The following is a 26,338-nucleotide window of genomic DNA, read 5'->3' on the forward strand; positions in this document are numbered from 1 at the left end:
AGCTTCTATTTCTGCTTGTGAGTCTGGGCAGGTCTGCTGGTCTCGTCTGCCTTGCTCACGTGGTCTCTAGTCAGCTGGTGGTCGGCCAGGGATAGGTTGGCCTTGGTTTAGGATGATCTCCGACGGCCACACTTGCATATCTGGTGGCTCGATTGGTGGAGGGGTGGGGCCATTGTCTCTCACCACCCAGCAGCTGCCTCAGACAGTGGCAGCAGGATTCTGTGAGAGAGAAAAGAAACCTGCAGGTGCTCCTGAAGTCGAGGCCCTGGGACTGGCCACCACCTCTTGCACAATGTTTCCCAAACCAGGCCAGGGGCAGCCCGGATAACCGGGGTGGGGATGTAGACACCACCTCCCAATGGGAAGAGCTGCAAGGTCACATCACAAGGGTGTGGCTACAAGGAAAGTTAAGCATTGAGGCCATTTTTGCAGAATCTACCACAACATCAATATATGTTTACTTCTGATTGATTTATGAATAGAGACTAACACTGGATGCTCAGAGATGGAAACAGCAGTTTTTCCATACTCAGTAAATCGTTGATTCCTCCTTTATCCTAAGCATCTTGTTACATAGACCAAGTTCCGTCTTCCCCCATCATGTGTCTCACCTCTTCCTCCCCCTCTCCATCCCCAGAGCCCTCACTCACATCCCCTCTCACTGCCACCTCAGGACCCTCCACACACCCCCACCCTCTCCTCCTTCTAAAACTATCGCCAGATTCGTCTTGCTAAGCCACAGCTCTCCACCCCACTACTACAGTCCTGGAGGCCTCACTCGCCAGTGTGGCTTTGCATGACCTCACGGGACCCGTGCTGACTCCCCAGCGTATTTCCTGCTGCGCCCTTGACCCTCCACTCTTGGTGGCTCTCCTCCAGCACTGGGTGCCCGCTGCCGTCTCCTCGCCTTTGCTTCCGCCAACCCCCCTGCCTGAAATGCCCCCGCCTCCCCACTCCATCTGTGTATCCACATTCTTCCCATCCTTTAAGACCCAGTGCAAACAACTCCTCTTTGTTGAACCTCTGCTGAGCAGAATGACCCATTCGTGAGCTTTGCCCTTCAAACTCATAATGCATGTTTTCTAGTCTCCACTCATCTGGCCCGGAATCGTATCTCCAGGGTAGAGTTTATGCCCTTGGCTTTTTCATTTGACTTCTTTTTTCTCTAATCGCACACACACTTATATTTCTTCTCCCATTAAATTCTTAATTCCTTGAAGATGAGAACCATGAGATTTAAAGATCATCCTTCCTTCCCTAGCATTGCCACGTGGTAGAGGGTGGTGCATAATAATAACTGTTTGTTGAATGGACAGATCAATGTGTCTTTGTTGCAGTTTGCTGAATTTGGGATAAAGGAGTGGGACTAGGGATAGGGAGAGAGGAATAATTTCAGAAGAAAAAAGTAAATGATAATTTGGCTTTTCCCCATTCTCAACTTTATATGGGGGGAAAGTGCATTCCACAAATGGAGAGTTGTAGGGGAAAGGATTGAAAGCTTTGTGAGAAATACGGCCCAACAGAGGACACATACGCTGAGAGCTGGAAGCTTGAGTTATATTCTCAGTACTGCCCTTGACTCACACTATAACTTTGAACAAATCACTTAGCCCTTTCTGTGTCAGTCTCTTTAACTATAAAAAAGAAATAATAATACTTGCCAAAGACGTTTTCAGAAGAGTGCAGTATCCTTGGATGAACACCACTGCATGGAGTGATGTTAGAATGATATGTTTTCAGCATCCTTAAAATAATGTGCTCTCTGTGATTAAATTTTGGTCAGCCCAACAGCAAAATGTGGACATTATTTCATCAAGGCGATTTGTAACTAAAGTTGAAACCCAGCTTGAGGACAAAGGTGAATGTGAACTGGAGAATAAATGGCATGTGGGTGAGTCGACAGTCAGGGACTCATAAGAAGTAGGAGGAAAGCAGGCACTCATGGGGAAAATCTATAATTATGTCCAGGGCAGGCAGAGCTGAAGGTCTGCTGGGGACCGCCAGCCATTTTTAGGGCTGAGCACTGGGGAGCGTGAAGATATAATGAGGGATGTTTGGGAGTATTGCATTTAATTTGCATAACTCTGGATAAGAATTCAGTTTTATTCTCACTTAGAAGACTGTAGATATCTTTTGTCTAATTTTGACGTTGTCCACATTTTCACTTTTTAAAAATCTGCTTTCCCGTGTTTTCCTCATTTCTTATTCACCGTCCCAATCCCGTTTGCTTTCCATTGCCTTGTTGAGAAAGGATGGCAGTTAGGAACCATGACCCGATGAGAACCTCACAAGCGCACGCCTGGGAACAGCGCTGGGGGTACCCTCCTAACACCCCAGCTCTGCCCAACTGAAGCCCTTCCTAACATTCAGGCCAATCATCAAGGCTCCTTGTCACCAAAGTTTTAGAATGAGGCCCCTGCCCAGGACCGTTCAGGCATCAGCAACAGTAGATGGGCAACTGATTGCTAGTGCAGGAGAGTCATGCCAAAAAACAGTGTGTCCATCCCCAACCTATTTTCCAGAAACACATGTGGGCTGAATCCGATTTGGCCTGTCTAAAAAGGCAGCCCCCAAGCCCAGCCCACAGGCAAATTCTGATTTTTTTTTTCATAGAATCCTAAAAACGTAAATAGTTTCAGTCTAAATACCACCGGTTTGTCTATTTGTGCTATTTTAGTTAGAAAGCAGGCATGTTATTCTGAGACCCAGCAATACTGGAGCTTTCCCAACATGTTACAGAATTTACAGTCTGGAATTTTTATTGGAAGTCAACTGGCACACACACAGAAAGGACAGAGGGAAAGATACAAATTCAGTTTGTATCATGTTTGTATCGGTGTCATCATTTGCATTTTATTTGGTGATTTGGGGGGGTTTTAGTATGGAATTAGTTCATTCAGAGGTAGGAGTGTGTGTGTGTGTGTGTGTGTATGTTCTAGGACCTGCTTACAGAGCCCTAAATGGAAGCGTTTTGGTGGTAGCCAAGTGTATCCACCATCTTTTCTTAAGTTACGTTGACCCTCGGGAGAAGTTGTCTGTTTCATCACACTGCTCAAGCTCATTAATTTAATACCCATCTGCTGAGGCCCTACTGTGTGCCCGGCATATACCAGATGCCGAGGTGCCAAGACTATGTGAAGAATAGGATGATTCCTTGCCGTGAAGAAGGGTTTACAGACAGACACCAGTCAGTGCAGGGCTCTGACTGCTGGACTCACTACCTGCACGATGTCCAGCAGGTTATGACTCTGGGAACAATCCTGGCGTGTCCTTGCTCACCTTCATGCCTTGAGACCCCTTTCCCTCCGGTCCTCCCTGCACGGGGCAAGTGCGCTGATGTTCATCTTCCTCACGTGTCAGTTCGATCATGTATGTTTTGATCATGCAGGGAGCATGTGCTGTTATTCATCTTTGTATGGCTGTACCGAGGACAGCGTCTAGGCCTTATTAAGTGCTCAGTAAGTGTTGAGCACGTAGACGACAGATGGATGGACGGACAGATAGACGTCTCCTGGATGGGTGTACCTGTGCACAGTCAGAGGTGGTGTGCATGTGCCTATCACCTCAGTAGTGTTTGTCACCAGGCACATGGTCCCAGCTCCTGGATGTCAGGGCTGGTAGCATCCTCTCCATCCTCCGTAGCTCCCAGGGCACCTTGGAGAGTCTGAGCACACGGCAGCCTCAACAGCTTGGTGGCGTTGCCTGACTCGTGTTTTTTCTTGTTTGCTCTTTCCTCTTCAACAGCTTTACATTCAGCCCATGATGGGGGCTGGCTTGAATTATGAATGTTACCGATTCGGCATTTCACCTTCCACAAACGCGCTGGTGATTGGTGCTACCGTGATGGAGGGCTTCTACGTGGTCTTTGACAGAGCTCGGAAGAGGGTGGGCTTCGCAGCCAGCCCCTGTGCAGGTAAGCGATGCTTGGATTGGACAGGGGGCCCTCACAAGAGCAGTTATCTGATGTCAGATAACTGACTTGGAAGCAGTTCTTGATGATGAATCAGTTGGCATTGAATTCTTTCACTCACGCCTATCTCAGAGATCAAAGTCTTATCCTCAAAGTGCACTGGGCGATTGCGGAGAGGAGTAAGTGAGAATAACCCATGTCAGACTTTCAGTCCAGTGCTTGACACATGGCAAGTGTGCACTAAATGTTAGTCATTGCAATTATCTCTCATATTAAACGTAAAACGGCATCTCATACCAGGAATAAAAATACTCTATGGGGCCTTGGGGATGAATTACAGTTTTTGGACAGTAAAAGCAAAATGAATAAAAAAGAAAATGCGTAGATAAGCTGTGTGTATTTTCTTCCTCAAAGATATCCTCGTTATGAAATCAGAGGTAAATGCCTGTCATTGCTATTTCTAGAAATTCTAAAATCGTGAGTGCATTTTTCTCATAGTATTTTTTTGAAGAGTTGCTATGAGGGTGACACAGCAGCATTATTTGGTGAAGTCTAGCTTAAGGATTGGATGTATCTTCAGAGAAACCAGGAGAGCACAGTAAAGTTGATAGGGTGGTTAAACCCCTTCCACTTGGAAATGTCACAGAGTTAGCAGCTTGCTTGAAATGAAGTGTTCCCACAACACACGATTTAGAGGGAGAATCAGGTACTTCTGACCGATAGCCCAAGCTAGCGAGGAGAAAGCAGATCACAGAAGTGGCAGGAGATAGAGTCGCTGGAGCACGTGCACCAGGGCGGAGGCCGAGGGAGATGCCGTGCTCAGGATAGGGTTTCAGAGGACTGAAAATGTCCCAGTACATTGGATTTGGGATCAGGAACAGAAGGGAATCCCCAAGTTGTACTGGTAACATGCTAAGGGGGAGAACAAGAAATGTGAGGTAGAAAAAGAACTGACAACAAAAAGATAAAACAAGAAAATCAAGGGTTGTAGTGAAATACAAGACTGCCATGTAGTGAAGGAAAGAAAATATGGACTTGATGAAGAAAAGTCTTAGACATTAGATGTAGTTGTATGACAGGCAGGGATGCTGGCTGACCATGCTGGTAGCCTGTACTCGGACCAGACCTTCACTCTGATCTAAAACCAGCTGGGGGGTTTGGAGGCAAACAGAGGAGGTGAGGGTACACAGGCAAAATGCCAAATGATCACAGCTGATTTATTCAGGAGGTGAGGTTTCAGTCTTATTTCTTACTACCTAAACCGTGGTCTTAAAATAGAGGCCCAGTAAATTCCCACGAAGTAGAATAACAATTTGGAGAACAGAAAAAGAGAAATATTCAATGGAAAAATTAAGTATTAGGCCAGTTCCTATTCTATATAAATAAAATCATCTAACCCCAGGTACATATTTGATATCTTGCAATATGTCTTCTTAATATCAGTGCAGATTTCTTTGTATTAGTGAAAAGGCTTGGAATCCTTGAGACTTGACATTTTCTTTTTGTCTTAGTCATGAGTAAATGTTTACCTTTCAGCTGTGTATTAACTCTTTCAACCTGTTAGATATCACTGTTAGATTAGCACTGAAAGAGAGCTTTCTCTGTAGCATTACCTGGGACTGTACAACCTGGAACACCACTGTATCTCCCAACTGTGACTCTTTCCCTTCTTCTAACCCAGAGGATCTAAGAACTACAGCAATTTCCCCACAGTTTCTGTTCTCTTGTTAAATACCATTAAAGTAGAGGCTATGATGCCAACAGCTGTTATATCATCCACTTTACTTAATACCTCAGAGAGCGTAATCACCGTATGTTTCCCGAGTGAATTACTGTTGCAAATAGTTTAATCTTAAGTGTCTCTAAGCAGACCGTCTCTTGCACTTCATCATGAATTCTTTGTTAGGTGCTCTTATACAACTTTTTTGTGGCTATTTTTTTTTAAATGTACTTAAGGTCTTGGTACTTAAACATTAGATTTTACCAGCAGTGGGAATATACTCTGATATGTCTCCTCTTTAGTGCAAATTGTTTAGCCATTAAAGTAATTACTTCCCTCAGGGCAGCAGTTAGGAGCTAGACAGTGGTCTAAATAAAGCACCATAGTAAGTGGAAGAGATACCCTGCTTTTCTTTTTCTTTTTAAAAGTGTTTGTTTTTAAGTTATAGCATGTTTTAAATAACAAAATGTTTTCAATTGCAAGAAATCATATATTATATACACACTGGGGAACACCCAGATTTAACAAATGCTAACATTTTGTTATGTTTTCTTCAAAAATTTTTCATAGAAATAAACATAAATATAGCCCCATGCCACTGCCTTCCCCAGAATTACTCTTTATCCTGAAATCTGTGTATATTCTTCTCCTAATTACCGCACACTTATAATTTCACTTTGTGGTTATAACTACCTTGGATTAGTTATCCATTGCTATATAACAATGACCCCCAATTTAGCAGCATTCCATGGCCTTGTGCAGGTGCCTAGGGGCAGGAATTGAGAGGGGGCGTAGCTGGTGGTTCTGGCCCATGGTCTCTTGTGAGGCTGCAGCCACTGAAGGCTGGAGGGTCCACTTCCTAGTTCACTCACGTGGTTGTTGGCAGGAGTCCTCTTTCCTCACCATCTGGACCTCATCACCGGCCTGCCTGAATGTCCTCAAGGTAGGGCACTGATCACCCCAGAGCAAGTGATCCCAGAAAGAGAGAGAGAGAGAGAGAGCACGCAACAGAGCCCCCCAAACAGAAGCCACAGCCCTTTTATAACCTAATCTTAGAAGTGCCGTGCTATCACTTCTGCCTACTCTTCTGGTCACACAGAGCAACCCTGGTTCTATACTACTTGGGAGGGGACTACACGGAGTAGATATCAGGCAGCAGGGGTCACTGGGGCTCATCTTAGAACCTGCCTACTGTAAACGAGTACCTATACCAAAAGGTAGGTTCGTTTGTTTTGGTGTTTTGGCATTTTTAAATTTATATGAATGCCTTAGTGCTGTGCCGATTCCTTGTCAACTTGCTCTGATTGCCCGACTTTACATTTGGTAGCATTTCCACGTTGAAATGAGTACTAGGTCATTCATTTTGACTGCTGTGTAGTATTCCATTGTGAGAATATACCCAGATTATTTACCCACTCTGGCCTTGAGTAACATGTGGGTCGTTTCTGATATTTCAACTGTGTTGAACATCTTTGTGCACGTGAGTGAGATCTTCTGGAAATGGCATTTCTAGGTGATTTGCTATGCCAGCCTTCAGTGTTACTGCCTGCTGACTGATTTGTCTTCCAAGTAGCTGGACCACCAAAGTTATACAAGAATTTTCATTCCCTCAAAGTATTATCATATTTTTTTTGTTTTCTTTTTTGCCAATATGTGTGTGAAATAGTGCCACATTTTAATATTGCTCCTGAGATGACATAACTTTTGATATGTCTATGGGATGGTTAAGCTTTTTCTCTGATAGTGAATTTTTCTATTAACAGCTTGTGCACGTTTTTCTAATTACTTTTTATTGACATACATAAGTTCTTCATATATTTTAGATACTGATTTTCTGGGTTATATGCATGGCACATATTTTCTCCTAATCTGTCCGGCTTTTCTTGGGTTTTGTGTCTTTTATTTACATTTTTAATTTAATGAAGTAAAATTTACTAATCCCTTTTTATGGCTTCTATTCTGTACTTTATTTGAGAAATTCTTCCTTTCTCTAAAAAAATAGAGATTATTTTTCTTCTAAAGGTACTTTATACTTTTGTTTCATTTTCTTCTAAAATGTGAAGTAGGAATCTAATTTTTATGAGGCCACTGAATTTTCTCAGCATCATTTATTGAATATATGTTTTCCCACTGATTTTTTCAATATTTTATTGTAAAAAAAATTTAATATACAAAAAAGACTAAAAATAATACAATAACGTCCTGCATACTGACCATCTAGACTTAATTTTAACATTTTGCCATGTATCAGTATGTGTATATGTATATATATTTTTTTGCTGAACCATTTGCAGATATCATGACATTTCACCCCTAAATATTTCATTGTTCATCTCTTAAAAATAAGTACATTCTCCTACTTAACCATAATATCAATATGACACCTAAAAACGTAACAATATTTACCTAATACCATATAATATCTAAACCATATTCAACTTTCCCCAGTTGTCCCAAAAATGTTTTCCTTAGCTTTTATTTTTTTTGAAGGCCAGTTGTATTATAGAATGTATCAGATTCATCTGAGTATTTCCTGATGGTATCATTTAACATTTTTGATTGATGTCATATTCCTGGAAACTTAGGACTAGAGGCTTGATTAGATTCAGGGTAAATATTTTTGGCAAGGTACCTACTGCATTTTAATAACTTCTTTGTCATGTATATATATCTGGGTCTATTTCTGAGCATTCTCTTCTGTCCCAGCGGGGATAGTGGTGTATCTCTGTGCTATAACATATGGTTTTAATTTCTGTAGTTTATAATAAGATTCAATGTCTGGTAGGTGTTTGACTCTTCTCCTTATTCGTCTTTAAAATTGTCCTGGCTACTTTTATCCTGTTATTCAGCTTGTCAAGATCCCTGAAGAATCATATTGAGATTTTGATCAGAACTACATTGAATTTATAGATTCACTTGAGAAGACATCAGATTTTTACTGTATGAGTCTTTACCCCATGAATGTGCTGAATCTCATTTGTTTAGGTCATCTTTGATGTCCTACAGCAAGGTCCTGTGGTTTTCTCTAAAAAGGTCTTACACGTATACTTATTACTAGATACCTGTTAGCGCTTACTGTTATTATAGATGAGATTATTTAAAATTGTATTTTCTAATGGATTATTTGGTATACAGGCTTTCCATTTTATTGTGTAGTAATCTTCTGTCCAGCCACCTTGCTGGATTCTCCGTTTTTTAAATAGTTGTTAGAATCCCTTGGATTCTCTTTGGAAAGGTAGATGATCTGCAAATAATACGCTTTTTAGCATTTCTAATCTTTTATCTTTTAGTTATTTTTCTTTTACTGATGCTTTTAGAGACACTATTGAATAGAAAATAGTGATGGACATTTCTCCTTACTTTAATGGGGGTGATTAAAATACTTCACCATTGAGCATAATGGATGGGTTAGGTTTGTGGAAGTCCCTTCCAATCCTCAATTAAGGGATTCCTAGTTGCTGACTTTGTTTAGTATGAATTTTAAAAAGCTGCTCAACAGTTTCTACTAATGTTAAAAATACTCCTACTCAATGGATTTGAGCAAATTTCACTCTTAGCTATATGCAAAGGAGAAATGAACGTGTGTGTCCACTGAAAGACTTGACCAGAAACAGCTTCATTCATAAAACTAACCAAAGTGCTGCATTCATGATAATTACATAAAACTATCATTTTCATCAAACTAAAAACAGTCCAAAGTCCTTCAAAGGAGAATAGATAAATAAATGGTCATCTTTCCATTCACTGGGACACTACACAGCAATCTTCTTTCTGCTGCAGAATGTACTTTAGGATTTCTCTTATAAAAGTTTGTGAAAGGTAATTTTTATTTTGCCACACCTCTTGAATCATAATTTATCTGTGTGTGTGTGGAATTTAGGTCAACCGTTTTCCCTTAGTGTTCTGGAGATGCTATTTTATTACTCTTCTGCCATCATAATTGCTGGTGAAAAGACTCCAGTGAGTTTCAGTTGTTATACCTTTAAGGGTAATCTATTCCTTCTCTCTGGGTGCTGTTGAGACTTCTTTTATTTTAAATTTTTAGCGTTTTGATCTTTCACCATGATATATCTAGATATAGATTTTTTTTTTTTTTTTGCTGTACGCGGACCTCTCACTGTCGTGGCCTCTCCCGTTGCGGAGCACAGGCTCCGGACGCGCAGGCTTAGCGGCCATGGCTCACGGACCCAGACGTTCCGTGGCATGTGGGATCTTCCCAGACCGGGGCACCAACCCGTGTCTCCTGCATCGGCAGGCGGACTCTCAACCACTGCACCACCAGGGAAGCCCTAGATTATTTTTTCATTTTGCTCAAGACTCACTGTGCTCTCTGATTCTGACAACTCATGTTCCTTGTCATCAACCCTAGAAAATTCTCAGCTGTATCTCCACACCCATTCTTGTACTCTCGTCTAATCTCCTATGAAATAAATTTTGGGAGTTCTCGTTATTTCCTCCATAACCCTTGACCTTTCATTCATATTTTCTTTGCTGCATTTTGTGTAGGTTCCTCAGGTACATCTTATATTGGTCTAGTTCTCTCTTCAGCTGTGTTCAATCTATTTAACCTATTCTGTGAGTTTTAAATTATGTTGACTGTATTTTTCATTTTCAGAAATTCTGTTTTGTACTTTCTCAAATGTACTAGTTTACTTTTCTGTAGTGGCCTGCAATAATTTTGTTGTGGCTTGTATTTCCTTTATCTCCTTTATCATTTTTTATTTAATTTTAGAAAACGGCTGGGTAATATTCAAAAGGTACAGTGATTTATACAGCACCCCACTCTCTCAGATTCAATCACATGAGTACATAAAATCTTCCCTCGTTATTACTTTTTTGAGCCTCATGATCTCCTATTGTATGGGTGTTTCCTAATTTGTTTAATTAATCTTTATTGATAGGCATTTATGTTGTTTCTAATCTTTTGTTGTTACAACAGTGCTGCAATGGATACTGTTTATATATGTCTATTCACAGATAAGAAAGTATACTTCCAGGTTAGATAACTAGAAGTAGAATTACTGGGTTGAAGGGTGTATCATTTGTAATCTTGGTGAATATTGTCACATTGCTTTCCATAGAGGTTATACTCACTTATACCTGACTATACTAGTTCTCTAGCAATGTATGTGATGGCCTGTTTCTCCAGTCAGACTCACCAACATAGTGACGCACTTTGAGGAATTTTGCCAATCTGATAGGTGAAAAAAGATCATCTCAGTGCAGTTTTAATTGTATTGCTTTCTATGGGTGAGGTTGAGTTTCTTTTCATATATCTAAGGGTGTTTGTTTTTCCTTTTCTGTGATCTATCCACTCCTATCTTTTCCCCATTTTTTTCTGTTGGGTTTTTACTTTTTGGTGTCAATTTGTAAGAGCTCTTTATGTCTTCATTTGTCTGGAGGAAGAAAAGCTAAAATTCATATCTCAATCAGAAATTATTTTTAAACTTTGCTTCTGATGAATTTTAGTGTAAAAAATGTTTACTTTTATGCATGTAAATATATCAATCTTTCGCTTTAAGTTTCTTGGGTTTAATGTCCCTTTTAAAATTAGCTTTCTCACTAAAATTATTTTGTGAGTTGTTTAAGTATATATTTCTATGTTTGATTTCCCTTGGCATAGAATACAGATTAAATCTTTTCTCCCCAAGATGACTACCAGATTGTTCCTATAACATTTATCAAATGAACTATCATTTCTTGACTAATTTGAAATCCCACTATTACTGCACACCAAATTCGAGTAAATATTTGGGAGATATATATATATATATATATATATATATATATTTTTTTTTTTTTTTTTTTTTTTTTTTTTCAGTATGCGGGCCTCTCACTGTTGCGGCCTCTCCCGTTGCGGAGCACAGGCTCCGGATGCACAGGCTCAGTGGCCATGGCTCACAGGCCCAGCCGCTCTGTGGCATCTTCCTGGACCGGGGCACGAACCCGTGTCCTCTGCATCGGCAGGCGGACTCTCAACCACTGCGCCACCAGGGAAGCCCTGGGAGATATATATTTATTATTTTGTTCCATTGATATGTTGTATAGTATTAGTTCTTTTTGTCCCATTGATATGTTGTATAGTATTAGTTTCCTTTTATTGTTCTTTTTTCAAAACTTCCCTGCTAGTCTTAATTTTCTTTTCCTTTATGAACTTTTTTTTAACATCTTTATTGGAGTATAATTGCTTTACAATGGTTTTTATGAACTTTTGAATCAGCTTGTTTAAAGAAATAATCTTGTTGGTATTTTAGTGAGTTTTTAATCCCTTTAAACACAGCTGTTGTATAATGCAAGCAGATTGTTGTATTTTCTATCATTGATTGAGAACTCATCTCCTTGTTTTTGTGTCTGTTGACTGTTTTCTCCTGGTGGATTTTTTTTTCTCACTTGGTTTGTAGTTTTTTGTTGTGAGCTTATCTTTAGTGAGAGTGTTTTGTTTTGTTTTTTTTCCAATCTGAGAGAGTTCAGTGCACTTTGGGTTGTAAAAATGTTCCCGTAAAGCAATTTGCATGTTTCTGTGGAGTGTTTTTCAAACCATGAGAAGTATAGTGTTTCTACACCAAGCTGTGTAAATTTAGATGCCAGCCATGATTTAGGTATTGGTTTTGAGGTTCTGTTTCTCATGGGACAGCCTTTCTTGCACTCAGCTTCCGCCCTCCTCAAACCTCAGAGTCAGGCTTCCTTGTTGGTAGAGTTTTCCTGGCTCCCTGTACTGATGGGCCAGACTTTTGCTGGCATGTCTTCTCTAGCACCCATGTCCTTGGTGCTGGGGTCAAGTCTTCTGTCCACCCCCAACTTGTTGGGAATTGGAACCTAGCCCTAACGCCTATTTCTGAGCTCAGCTACAAATTTAAAATTAAGGGTTGTTTTTGTACTCAATTCTGTGTGTTATAGCAGGAGAAAGTTCTACCTTTGCACCAACCAGAACTTGAAAATCTTTGGGAGCTGCCCTTCTCCCCTAGTGTCTTTATTTTGGTTTTCATAATAATCTGTGTTTGTCAGACAACACTTAGCTTATGGGATTAGGCTTCTCTATAAGGGTTGGGGTGGGAAAGAGGGCAGTGAGTGGGAGCTCTTTGATTAGAATCTCCTGGGGAGCTTTTTAAAATATGCATGGTCTACATCCTCACCTCCTTTTTCAGCCAAGGTATACAGGAATGGTGGTGGGTGGGTGCTTGATGGGTATTTTGGAAGAAGATCCCCAGATGCTTCTCTTCTGCTGCCCCTGCTTCTCCTCAACTCACCCTCCACTCCTACGGACAGTCACTATTCTAGTCTCAGATCAGAGCCAGATAAACAAGGTGGCAGTCGTGGTGTGTCATGGAGATGGCCAGCCTGGGTCTGCAGCACATAGTCGCACATACCTGGAACAGGTACCGGGGACTGGAGCACATTCACCTGCCTCTCTGTTGCCTGGACCAAATGTCCTATAGCTAGGAAAATAGTAGCGTGTTAAAACTGACAGCTTTCTCTTAATGTATCCAAAGCTTCTGAAATACCACCCATCTCTTTTTATAGATTGAGACATTTAGCACCCAAGAACTGTATAGATTTCAGCTTAGACAATTTGAGACGCATCATGGATTGTGGCAGTCATTTAACTGTGAATTTTCTTTGCGGCAGGTTGAAACTGGATATTCTGGTTCAGGTTTAAAAATAGGAAAGTTAGCTATTAAGAACAGTGTCTCAGAGATATGCCTCTGCTATCTACTTAGAGTACAACCAAAAGATGGCAAAGCCAAGGGCCCCCAGAGACATAGATTAGGCAGCCCTGCTTCCTCATTTTACAGAAAAGAACACTGAGGCTTTGGGATGGTAAGTGGCTTCACCTGGTTTCAGAGCAAAACGGTACTGAATCCATTGCACTGGTCCTATAACTCCAGGACACTCTTCCAAGTAAACCACGTCCACTCAGAAAGCATCTCAGTACCAACTAATCCATGGGAGGGAACGGGTCACTTCATTTTGTATGCTGTGGTGGAAAAGACCTGACTACTATAATTTTTATAGTTGGTAGAGGAGCTGTCTTCCTCAGGCACTCATTATCAGCTGGGTCCTGACCTTCTAGGAGACAAGACAGAAAATGCATAATTAAAATTTTAACCCAAGCCCTTGATGAAAGAATTTAAAGTAACTGTATTAACAGCTGACATTTAGTAAACACTCACCTTAGTCCAGGCACCCTGCTAAGTGCTTAACTCCTGTTGACTTGGTTATCTATACAACAAGACTCTGCTATTATTGGCTTCGCTTCACAGATGGGGAAACTGCGGGGCAAAGAAGTTCAGTAACTTGACCAAAATGACACAGCTCATAAGCGGCAACTAGGACTTGCACCCCAGGGACCGTGCTCTTAGCCACGGCACACTATGGCCTCTCATAAACAGATCCAACGTGAAAAGTGAAAATCTGTTCTGTGACCACAGAATTAGTAGTATGTGTAATAAATACACAGGCTTTTCAGTGAATGGCATTTCTAGAAAATATTCTCCAGAAGTAATTTTAAATCAACTTTAACATTGGGTGGCTGGTTAGCGAATGTGAGAAGGCTGTTGTTTCCAGATAATACATTATGTCTGACAACCTTAAATTGGGGCTAGTTCTCAAAAACTTTAAAAAAAAATACGTAACTTTTCTGATTATAAAAATAATACATGTACATTAAAGAAAATTGGATGATGTTGGGTTTTTTTTTTTACTATTTTTATTGTATTTGTCTATATGTACAGATGGTCCTAGATTTATGGTGGTTTGACTTGAGATTTTTTGACTTTATGATGGTGTGAAAGCCATATGCATTCGGTAGAAAGCTGACTTTGAGGTGTGGATTTTGATCTTCGGCTGAGCTAGCAATCTGCCGTCGATGCTCTTGGGATGCTGGGCGGCGGCAGCCTCAGCTGCCACTCAGCCCCACGATCTCCAGGGTAAACAACCGATGACACGCTTAGAACCATTCTGTACCCAGACAGCCATTCTGGTTTTCACTTTCAATACAGTATTCAGTAAATTACAAGAGATATTCAGCACCTTATTATAAAATAGGCTTTGTAGCGGATGATTTCGCCCACCTGTAGGCTAATGTAAGTGTTCTAATGTAAGTGTTATGAGCACTGTTAAGGTAGGCTGGGCTCAGCTAGGATATTCAGTAGGTCAGGTGTATCAAATGCATTTTGACTTAATGATATTTTCAACTCAGCATGGGTTTACTGGGCTGTAACCCCGTCTTAAATCTAGGCAGATGTGTGTGTGTCTCATATATGGAAACATGTGTAAACTTGGGCGTTCCACTTGAAGAACAATACTAAAATCCTAAAATCCCTAGGTACCTAGCAGAGCTGGCGTTGGTTTTGTTTTTCTTTTTTAACTTAAATGCAATCATGTCACATGTGTTATTCTTTGACATACTTTTTTGACTGCCTTGTTCTTTTGATTTTTTGAAAGCGTCATTGAGATATAATTGGTATGAAATGAGCCATTTGTGTTATAGGGTACAATTTGGTAAGTTTTACATTAGGTGTGCAACCTAAAAAGACGTCCCAACACACAAGATGATGAACATTTTCATCATGCCCCAGAGTTTCCTTGTACTTTTCTGTCCTTCCTGCCCCCCAGCCCTTGCTGCCTCCAACCCCAACCCCAGGTAGCCACTGATCTGCCTTCTGTCACTATAGATTACTTTTCAGTTTTTAGAATATCATATGAATGGAATCATAGCATGCATTCCTTTTTGTCTGGCTTCTTTCACTCGCATAATTATTTTGAGATTGATTTCTTTTTTTCATGTATCAGTATTTTTCAGTATCATTCATTTTTATGCTGAGCAATGCTCAGTTGCATAGATATATCATAATTGGCTTACCCCTTTCACCTGTTGAACTTTTGGGTTGTTTCCAGGTTTTATTGGCTATTATAAATAAAGCTGCTCTGAAAATGAGTGTAGAAGTCCTTGGACATAATTTTCATTTCTCCTGAGTAAACACCTAGGGGTGGAATGGCTGAGTCATAGGAAAGGGATAGGTTTCACTGCCTAAGAAACTGCCAGACTGTTTTTCAGAGATGGCTGTGTCATTTCCATTTCCACCAGCTGTGTATGAGAGTTTCAGTGCTTCCACATCCTCACCAACATTTGATATGGTCCATCTTTTTCATTTTAACAGGTAGTTAGTTGTATCTTATTGGGGTTTAACTTTGCATTTCCCTAATGACTCATGGTCTCGAACGTCTTTTCATGTGCTTATGTGCCATTTACACATTTTCTCTGGTGAAGTGTCTTTTCACATTTTCTTGTCCATTTTTGTATTGCGTTGTTTTCTTATTTTTGAGTTTTCAGAGTTCTCTATATTCAGAATACAAATCCTTTATCAAAAATGTGACTCGCCAGGGGACACGGGTTCGTGCCCCGGTCTGGGAAGATCCCACATGCTGCGGAGTGATGGCTGGGCCCGTGAGCCATGGCCGCTGAGCCTGCGCGTCCAGAGCCTGTTGCTCCGCAACGGGAGAGGCCACAACAGTGAGAGGCCCGTGTACTGCAAAAAAAAAAAAAATGTGACTCGCAAATATTTTCTCCCAGTCTTTTCAGTCTCTTAATATTGTCTTTGAAAGAGGACAGGTTCTTAATTTTGATGAAATAAAATTTATCAGTATTTTTCTTTTATACATTGTGCTTTATGGTGTTAGAGCTAAGAAATGTTTTGCCTACCTCAATGCACAAAGATTTCCTCCTGTGTTTTTCCTAGACATTCTATAGTTTTAGAAATGTGTTATTTAGTTTCCAGATATTTAGGGATTTTCCAGCTATCTTAAATTTAGTTGTTGATGTCTAGTTCCACTGTTGCCAGAGAACACAGTATGAATTGAATCTTTTAAAGTTTATTGAAACTTGTAGTGTGGCCCAGGATATGCTCTATCTGGGTAAATGTCCTATGTGCTCTTGAAAACAATGTATATGCTGCTGTGTGGGTGGAGTATTCTGTAATTGTCAAATTGATAGAATCGTTCAGGTTGTCTATATCCTTACTTACTTTCTGTCTCCTTGCTCTGTTATTGAGCAAAGGATGTTGAAATCTATGACTATATTTGTGAAGTTGTCTATTCCTCCTTTTGTACTTCACCATTCTTCTTTTACATATTTTGAAATTCTGTTGCTAGAGGCAGAAATTATGTCATATTTATGAATTGAACATTTTATCGTTATGAAATTACCATGTTTATCTGATAGTCTTCTGCTCTGGATCTACTCTGTCTGATATTAAAATAGCCACTCTGGGTTTCTTTTTATCAGCATTAGCACTATCCATCTTTTTCCATCCTATGACTTTTAACATAATGGAGTATTTACATTTAAAGTAGGCTTCTTGTAAGCAGCCTATAGTTTGGTCTTGCTTTTTATCTAGTTTGAGAATCTCAGTGTTTCAACTGGGGTGTTTAGACCAGACTTGAGCAAACAGCAGGCAGCAGGCTAAATCTGGCGCGTAGCCTGCTTTTCTGTGGCCCGTGAACTAAGAATGGTTTTTACATTCTTAAAAGGTTGTTTAAAAAAATCAAAAGGAATATATGATAGAAATCATGTATGACCCAAAAAACCTAACATGTTAACATGGTCCTTTATGGAAAAAGTCCACAAACCCCTAGTGTAGAGTATTTATATTTAATGTGATGATTGATATGGTTTGGTTTAAGTCTGCGGTCTTGCTATGTGTTTTCTCTGTCTCATCTGTTCTTGCTTTCCCCTTTTTCTCTTTTTCTGCCTTTTTTTTTGGCTGCATTGGGTCTTTGTTGCTGCATACAGGCTTTCTCTAGTTGCAGTAAGCAGGGGTTACTCTTCGTTGAGGTGCACGGGCTTCTCATTGCAGTGGCTTCTCTTGTTGCAGACCATGGGCTCTAGGCACACGGGCTTCAGTAGTTGTGGCACGTGGGCTCAGTAGTTGTGGCTCACGGGCTAGTTGCTCCGTGGCATGTGAGATCTTCCCGTAGCTGGGCTCAAACCCATGTCCCCTGCATTGGCAGGTGGATTCTTAACCACAGCACCCCCAGGGAAGCCCCTCTGCCTTCTTTTGAATTGAGCCTTTTTTTCCCCTTGTTTATTAGCTATGACTCTTTGCTATGTTATTTTAGTGGCTCTAGGGTTTGTAGTATCCACCTTTACCTTGTCACATCTACCACTTCCTGTAGTAAAAGAACCTACACAGCGTACTTCCCTTTCTCCCCTCTGTCATTTGTGCAGTTATTGTCATACATATTACTTAGATGTGTGTTACAAACCACCCAATATATTGTTACTGTTTTTGCTTTAATCAGTTATCTTTTTAAATATTTAAAGTTAGAAATGAAGATTTTACAATTGCCTACATAGTTACAATTTATAGTGTTCTTTTCTGTGTGTAGGTCCAGTGTTCCCACCTGATATCATTTTTCTTCCGCTGGAAGGGCTTCCTTTGGTTCATTTTATACTGCAGCTCTATGGTGATGATTTCTTTCTTGTTTTCAGCTTTATTGAGATATAATTGACAAAAGTTATACATATTTAAGGTATACAACTTGATGTTTTGATATATGTGTACATTGTAAAATGATTACCACACTCAAGCTTATTAACATGTTCATCGCCTCACATAGTTAGTAGTTTCTTTCTTTCTTCCTTTTTTTTTTTCTTGGTAGTGTTAAGAACACTTAAGATACACCCTCTTAGCAAATTTCATGTATACAGTATTGTTAACTATAATCAGCATGCTGTACATTAGATCCCAGACTTCATCATCTTGCATAACCGCACCTTTGTGCCTTAACACCTCCCCACATTCCCACCTCCCAGCTCCTAGCAGCCACCATTCTACTCTCTGAATCTATGAGTTTGACTTTTTTAGGTTTCACATGTGAGTGGATGATGCAGTATTTGTCATTCTGTGTCTGGCTAATTCCATTTAGCATAATGTCCTCCAGGCTCATCCATGTTACACAAATGGCAAGATATCCTTATTTTTTAAGACTGAATAATACTTCATTATGCATATGTGTGTGTGTGTGCACACGCATGTGTGTCTGCCTATGATAAATTGTTTCTGCTCGTGTGTGTCTAAAACATCTTTTTTATCTTCACTTTTGAAAAATGTTTTTGCTTTGTATAGAATTCTAGGCTGCAGGGTTTCTCCCCCTGGTATTCTAAAGATGCTGCCCCACTATCTTGTGGCTTGTGTTATTTCCAACATGAAATCTTCTGTAATCCTTTTCTTTGTTCCTTTGTACATAATATTTCCTTTTCTCTCTGCTTTAAAGATTTTTCTCTTTATCACCGGTTTTTAGCAATTCACTGGTGTATTCATGTTTCTTATACTTGGGGTTCTTTGAACCTCCTGGATCTGCGGGTTTATACTTTCTATCAAATTTGGAAAATTTTTGGTTACTGTTTCTTCACATATTTTTTCTGTCTCCCATCCTCTCCTCTCATTTAGGTGGTCCCATCGTTTACTGATTTTCTGTTTTTTTCAGTATTTTGCTCTTTTTTTGTTTCATTTCGATAGTTCCTACTGGTATGTTTTCAAGTTCACTTGTCTTTTTTCTGCAGTGTATTATCTGCTATTAACACCATTCAGTGTATTTTTCATCTCACGTAATGCAGTTTTTAATCTCTAGAAGCTTGATGTAGGTCTTTCTTTTTTATACAGTTTGTACGTCTCTGTTTAACATGTCTAATACTTCCTCTAGTTTCCTGAGTGGAACAGAGCTATAATAACCGTCTTAATATCCTGTCTAATAACTCTGTCACCTGTGTCACTTCTTACTAAGTTTTAGCTGATTCGTTTTCCCCTGCTACGTCTTGTGTTTCCTCTTTCCTTGCATCTTGGTAATTTTGTGTTGGATGCCAGACATTGTGGATTTTACCTGGTCGGGCACTGAATACGTTTGTATTCTCTAAACTACTCTTGAGGTTTGCTCTGGGTCACAGTTAAGTTCCTTAGAAAGAGACTGATCCTTTCTAAGCTTTATCGGAGGGATCAGAGCAGTTTAGTCTGTGATTAATCTTTCCTATTACAGAGGAAAGACCCTTAGTACTCTAAGTACCCTGTGAATTGAGTGAGTTTTTCTGGGGTTTTGTTTGTTTTTTTCACTGTGGGAAACAGAGTGAACAGGAAATAATTGGCAATAGGCATTATTCTCAGCCCTGCGTGAACTCCAAGCACTGTTTCTTTTAATCCTTCCAAGTAGTTCTTTCACTGGCGTTCATTCATTTTAAGGTCAGCACTCTGCTGGAGGCTCAGGGGAGGCCCTCTGGAGATGTGTGGCATTTCTCTGTGTAGCTGTCCCCTCTGCATCCCTCTCCGTGCAAACTCTAACAGCCTTTGCTTCTCTGGATTTCTGCCTCTGTCTCCCCAACTTGGGGAGACCACCATACTCCGCCAGTGTCACCCTTCTCTGTGCCACAACCCAGAAACTCTCTCAAGGCAGTAAGAAGGGCACCTGTGTGGCTCACACCATCTGTTTCCCATCTCTCAGGATTTACTGTCTCTCCTTGTTCAAGTTTTAATATCTTCAGAGTCTTTTTTTCATGTTTGTTTGTTTTTTCTATTTTAGTTGTTTCAGGTGGGAGGGTAAATCTGGTTCCTCTTCCATCTTGTCTAGAAGCAGAAGTGGCTTCAAGTGATTTTTCATTTCTTTGTGCTTTGCTCTATTAAGATATTGTCTTTGCCCTAAGCATGTTTCACTCTCATAATTGCATTTGTTAAAGCTTCTCTATTTACAAAGTAAATAAATCTTTGAAAAGACAAATGACCTACTGTGGAAAGACATTTGCAGCAAAAAAAAAAGTTCTTTACCTTATAAACGCCTCTTACAAATCCATGAGAAAAAGATAGAAATGATAATAGATTTAGAAATGGCCAGTGAGTGTATTTTTCAAATGGTCCCCCAAGTAGTAATCAAAGAATTGTAAACATTCTGATCTTGGGTTGAGGACCATCATTCTTCCTTATAGATGCTGGTGCGAGAGTGGGAAGTGGCACCCCCATCCTGTGCTGGTGGGCATGTGTGCACAGTGGCTCAGCCTTTCTTGTGGGCCTGTTGTCAGCAAATATCCAGATGCCTAAAAGTGAGCCTACCTTGAGCCATATTTTACTTATTTATTCATTCTGAAACATAATAAGAATATGGGCAGAGATTTAGGTACAGTGTGTTTCATATTCAGTGTTTATGATGGTGGAAATATTGAAAACCACTTAAAGTCACAGATAGGGATTGATAAGCAAATGCGGTACATCTATAGTTTGGCTTTTTGTGTAGTCATAAAAACAGCACTGTGGAAAATTAATATCAAAAATTAATATCATTGTGATATCAAAAGATTTTTATCACATGTAACGTGAACATACAGTGTATGAAACAGCATGCGTTACATGATCCCATCTTTTTTTTTTTTTTTTTTTTTTTTTTGCGGTACGCGGGCCTCTCACTGTTGTGGCCTCTCCCTCTGCGGAGCACAGGCTCCGGACGCGCAGGCCCAGCGGCCATGGCTCACGGGCCCAGCTGCTCCACGGCACGTGGGATCCTCCCAGACCGGGGCACGAACCCGCGCCCCCTGCACTGGCAGGCGGACTCCCAACCACTGCGCCACCAGGGAAGCCCCATGATCCCATCTTTGTTTAAAACATTGATGCCTATGATTATACTCTATGAATATTGACGTTTCTGAGTGGTGAATTTGAGTTTTTATTTCCTTATTTACTTATATTTTCAAACTTTCTATTGCACGTATGTACCGCCTTTGTAATAAGAAGAGTGGAGTGATTTTTTGTTATTTAAAATGTTTGTTAAATGCTATAGGCCAGGTAGTGACAAGCTTTTTCCACGAAGAGCCAGATAGTAAATATTTTAGGTTGTTGAGCCAGATGGTCTCTGTCACAACTGTCCCACTCTGCTGCTTTAGCACAAAAATAACCATAGACAATACATAAGTGAACGAAAGTGGCTGTGTTCCAACAAAACTTGATTTTCAAAAGGACCTGGCAGGCTGCCGGTAGCTGAAGATGCTATAGGCACTTGGGTGTCTAGATTAACTGAAGGCCAGCATCCCTCTGTTCGTAGGTATTTGCAGGCTCTGTTCCTTGGATCAGAGGATCCACATTAACAAAATCCACATTTGTAACAAGAAAACGTAACCTCTTTGCAAACTATTTGAGTTTGTCTTTTCCCGCATTTTAAACCATACTTTTAACTATTATTCCATTGTTATTTTGACTTTTTCTTTCCTCAGTAAAAAAAAAAAGATCTTACTTGGCAGGTCTTAGGATCTGGAGGCTTTACTTACAGGAAAATTAATGCTTAGCAATGTTCTTGTCTGGCACCTAAATATTCATTTCTGCAGTTAAATACAGGTAAATGGGTCATGAGGCCTTTTTCTTTTTCCAGGTAGAACTGGAGATGCCAAGCAAATTCTATACTTCTGAAAGGAGCAGATCAGGCTAGTGTAGACAAATGAAATACTGGCAATCCCGAACCTGCTTCAGGAAATCACTTCAACTTCCTTCTCCAGGAAGAACATTTTTCAAGAGTCAGTTTGCAAAAGTCACGGGATGAATTGCAGCCGTGCTTTTTCTTGGTTACCCGTTACGTCCTGAATCTGCTGTTGCACTCACGAACCACTCTTGATTCTGCGTCCTGTGTACACTGGAGATGTGACATAGGACAGGAGTGCAGTGGGGAAGGGTCTCCTGGGCCAGGCTTACCCAGCTGGTCTTGGAACCCATTAGGAATGTGGGTCAGGCTGAGGTGAGCATGTTACCTCCTGGGGAATCCACCGCGGAGCACGCACTCCGGTGGACTCCACAGGGGAGATCCGTGAGAGTCTGGCAGGTGCGGCTGAGTTTTCTGTTCTAGATGCTACTTCTCTTCCTACTTCCTTGTCCCGCTCTTCCTTCCTCATCTCCTCTGAGGAAGCACGACCACACAGCTCCTAACAGGCTCTGACTGACACACCCTCACCTGCACAGCGCTCCAGCCTTGCCAGCCTCCTCGAATCACCTGACGCCTCCGCGTGGGCCCTTCCGCACATTGCTCCCCACCGTGTGGGTCCCACACCTGCAGACCTTGAAACGTGCTGTCGTTCCAGCGCGAAGGGGACCGGACCCTCTGAAGGCACACGGCCACCGAGACCCCCCCTCGGTGTGTGCTCAGACGCCTGGGCCCTTGGAACCTGGTGCCCATGTAGCCTGACTGATAAAGCACAGGGTTATCTCTTTTGTCGTGTGATAGAGATGGACTGCTCGTTTCACAGCTGTGGATTTTCCCCCTTCTGTCTCCTCAGAAATCGCAGGTGCTCCAGTGTCTGAAATTTCTGGGCCTTTCTCGACAGAGGACATAGCCAGTAACTGCGTCCCTGCCCTGCCTCTGAGCGAGCCCATTTTGTGGATCGTGTCCTACACTCTCATGAGCGTGTGTGGAATCATCCTTCTTACCTTAATCATCCTGCTGCTACTTCCGTTCCGGTGCCGGCATCTACCCCCAGATCCCGAGGTCGTCAATGATGAGTCCTCTCTCGTCCGGCATCGCTGGAAATGAAGAGAGAAGCCTAAACTCTAGCAACCTTGAACTCAAGGATTATGACAATTCAAGGGGCAGCAGGCAGGGGTTATAAGGCAAGGTTTCTTCCTGTGTCCATTAGTCTTAAGTCTCTGTTCTGCTCCCAGATGCCTTCCAGATTCACTGTATTTTGATTCTTGATTTTAAAGCTTCCGCCTACTCTCCTACTTCCAAGGAAAATGATAATAAAAGACACCTCATTCATAATCAAAACAGAGTGAATTGGGCTTCAGGCTTTATGTAGCTGGTTATGCCAAACTATCTAGGTGTGCCACCCCCCCCACCCCCCACAAGAAAGAAAAGGAAAGAAAAGAAAACCAAGAGCCTTGCTTTTTTGGCTTGTTCTCTTCTCCCTCCTCTCTCTGGAGAAATAAGTGCATATAGTTTATAACTCTTCTTAGCTAATGGGAAGCTTTTTGTATTAATCACATTTAAGGGTATTTTGTACCAGGCTCGGCCTGCGTCAACGTGGTACAAGAAGGCTCACAGTATGACTGCAGAAGAAGTCTGGGGCCTGATGGTCTAACCATCCTGCCCCCTTCTGAGTTGGAAAAAGAGCAGCGGCCCCTTTTCGGGGTCTCTCTGTGCTCTGACCGGGAGCTGGACTCTACTAGGGAGAGATGAGCACTCAAGTCTTCACCAGCCTCTTCTGAAGACGGAAGGCCTTCGAGTGGGAAGGAAACCTACTCTTTGTACTCAATACTTCCATAGTATTGTGGGTATAAAAGTAAAAACTACCTCTGTTGAGACTTTTTCCCAGGGTCCTGTGCCTGATGGGGGTACAGGCAGCCTGGTTCCAGCCGCTGCCCTCACCTTAAGAATCCTCTTTCCAGCAGGCGAGACCTTATAGGTGCTGAACCACACGTCAACCTGGAGACGTTCTGTCACCAAGCTGGTTACCGTCACATAAGCTTACTCTTACTTAAAATGAACAAACACTGTATTAAGGAGAAAAACAAATTCTCTTTCACTAGCTTAATTGTTTCTTTTTCCAATTCTCCTCTGAAGGTAGGTTGCTGATTATCCTTTTGGGGAATAGAGAAATGGCTAAATACCCATACTCCTGACCAGCTCTCCGAGGAAGGAAGGCACAAGACATGCAAAAGATGCTAGGGAATTTCTACTTTTTCCTGTGCTTTGGAACCATGTGCTTCTCTTTGCAGGACTCCCTAGGCTCGAGCACACCCATCTGAAACAGCTTAACCAAGTCCGTCAACAGTTGACCTACATGCGTCTTCCCTTTGGCGTGTTCAGTCTTTGGTGATGAGTTGGGTGTGCAGTGGTATCCTTATTTGGGGAAATCCACACTTGCTGTCATTTGTTTGAGGGCTTTGGCAAAAGAAAAGCAGATGACTTTAACGTGATGTCATTTGAAGAAGGGTTTAAAGCCAATATCCCTTCTGTCACTGGGTGCCAAGTTCAGGGTTCCCTTTGCATTGCTATTGGGATGGGTTGGATATATACTACAACCCCATGGGAAGGGCTAACTGGCTGGAGTGTTATGTGTGTTCAAAATAGGCTTCCTATGGATGTTTCAGCCACCTGCCCTGCACACTGTCTCCCCAGGTCACCTCCATATTGAGAAATAGGTGACCATGCCAAAGAGATGTGGAGCCACTTATACATCTCTTGGTGCCCTCACAGACCCTCTAGAAGCCACAAGAATCTGTGGGATTCTTGTGAAGAAGGTTTGAGTTGTGTCTTAGAACATGGACCTTCTGTGTTCTTCAAGATTCATTCAGGCATGGCCGTGGTGGGAACGATGCCCTCTTGAAATGGGATGATAGGAGATTCTGTTATCAGAAGCTCATTATCATTTCCACTCTCAGCTAGTTGAGAGGTAATAATTTCAAAATACATTTCAGAGATAGAAACCTCTGGAATTCCAATTCTCTTTTTGCCCTCTTGGCTTTTTCATGGGTTCCTATTTTGTGGGCCACTTTACCTAGGTGTGAAGGCAACAACCCTAGACAGTGCCTTCCCCTTGGTGTGAAAAATCCAAACCCCTGAAATAAAAGGAGGGAATTGCAAGTATGACCCTGTTAGTTTTGCTACTTATTTCCTCACTCAGGCATCTTCTGTTTCATTTTCCCGTGTTCTGTTTCCAAGCTGGGGACCATTTCTCTAGTTGTAGACTCGCAGGCACTGTTCCCAAAACACTTGATAAGAGCAAGTTAGATTTCAAGCTTGGGTATTTGAATGAAATTTGCTATAATGCTCTGTATTTCCTATCAAATTTCTCTACCTTTTCATCTGAGATGTCATTGGATGTGACATTTTAATGGAAATGCTTAAATTACAAAAGCATAACTTAGCAACAAGAATGAAATAGATAGTTGAAAGTAGGACATTCTCCTGGCATACCTTGCTGCTGAAAATGGGACTTTGAGTCAAAACCCTGTTAGTGACACTCAACTCCTCCAGTTATGTAAATTGATACTTAGCTTGGCAAACCTTCAAGGAGGCTTGCTTTGAACAGGAAAGGGGGTAGCAGTCCTCTGGGGGTGTCATTTTTACCTCACAGCACACTGTGGAAGGTTATGGAAGATGGTCCTCTCCGGAAAGACGAAAATTAGCCTTAGGTTTTTGTCAAAATCTTGTCAACTCTCTGATGGGACATGGATGTTTCTACATGAACAATGTTTTGTTTTTGTTTCTGTTTTTAATAGGCTGATGCTTTATAGTCTTGATAATTTATTCAGAAGCCTGAAGTGAAATCCTGTCTTCAGAAACTGAAACTTGATGAAAAATAGTAATGGATGGGGATTCATTCATTCTTTTCCTCTGGAAAAGAACAAGTGATTGGTGTCTGATCACTATGGCATTTACCATGGTGAACAATTCTGTATTTCTCATGAACCAAAAAAACAAGTACCTGGCATTAAAGAAACAGATTCCTTGTGTGTGACAACAAGGAAGGTCTCCCTGAACGCAGTCCACTCCCAAACTTCTGTAAGGATTTTTTTTTTTTACCTGATTCCGTGTAACGCAGATGTTGAGGTCAGAGATGAATTTGGGGTCAATTACAGTTCAAAACTATGAAAGTAACTCACAGTAATGCAGCCATTAACAACTTCACAGAGCTTTGGGTAGTAGATTTTGCAAAGCAGTTTTGATTTGGGGATTCTGTCATCTCC

At 41.2% G+C, this 26,338-nt stretch overlaps 1 protein-coding gene across 1 annotated transcript in view; it reads left to right on the forward strand.

Annotated features, from left to right (window-relative positions):
• BACE2 (beta-secretase 2) overlaps positions 1-23,503 on the forward strand; it is an 86,721-nt gene extending 63,218 nt beyond the window's left edge. The window contains exons 8-9 of the mRNA XM_079921735.1: positions 3,745-3,913; positions 22,927-23,503. Of these exons, the coding sequence (XP_079777861.1) occupies positions 3,745-3,913; positions 22,927-23,180 (423 nt within the window). The 3' untranslated portion in view covers positions 23,181-23,503. The remainder of the gene's footprint in view (positions 1-3,744; positions 3,914-22,926) is intronic.
• The last annotated feature ends 2,835 nt before the right edge of the window (positions 23,504-26,338 follow it).

This window comes from Stenella coeruleoalba (genome assembly GCF_951394435.1).
Source record: "Stenella coeruleoalba genome assembly, chromosome: 5".
Classification (NCBI taxonomy): Eukaryota; Metazoa; Chordata; class Mammalia; order Artiodactyla; family Delphinidae; genus Stenella; species Stenella coeruleoalba.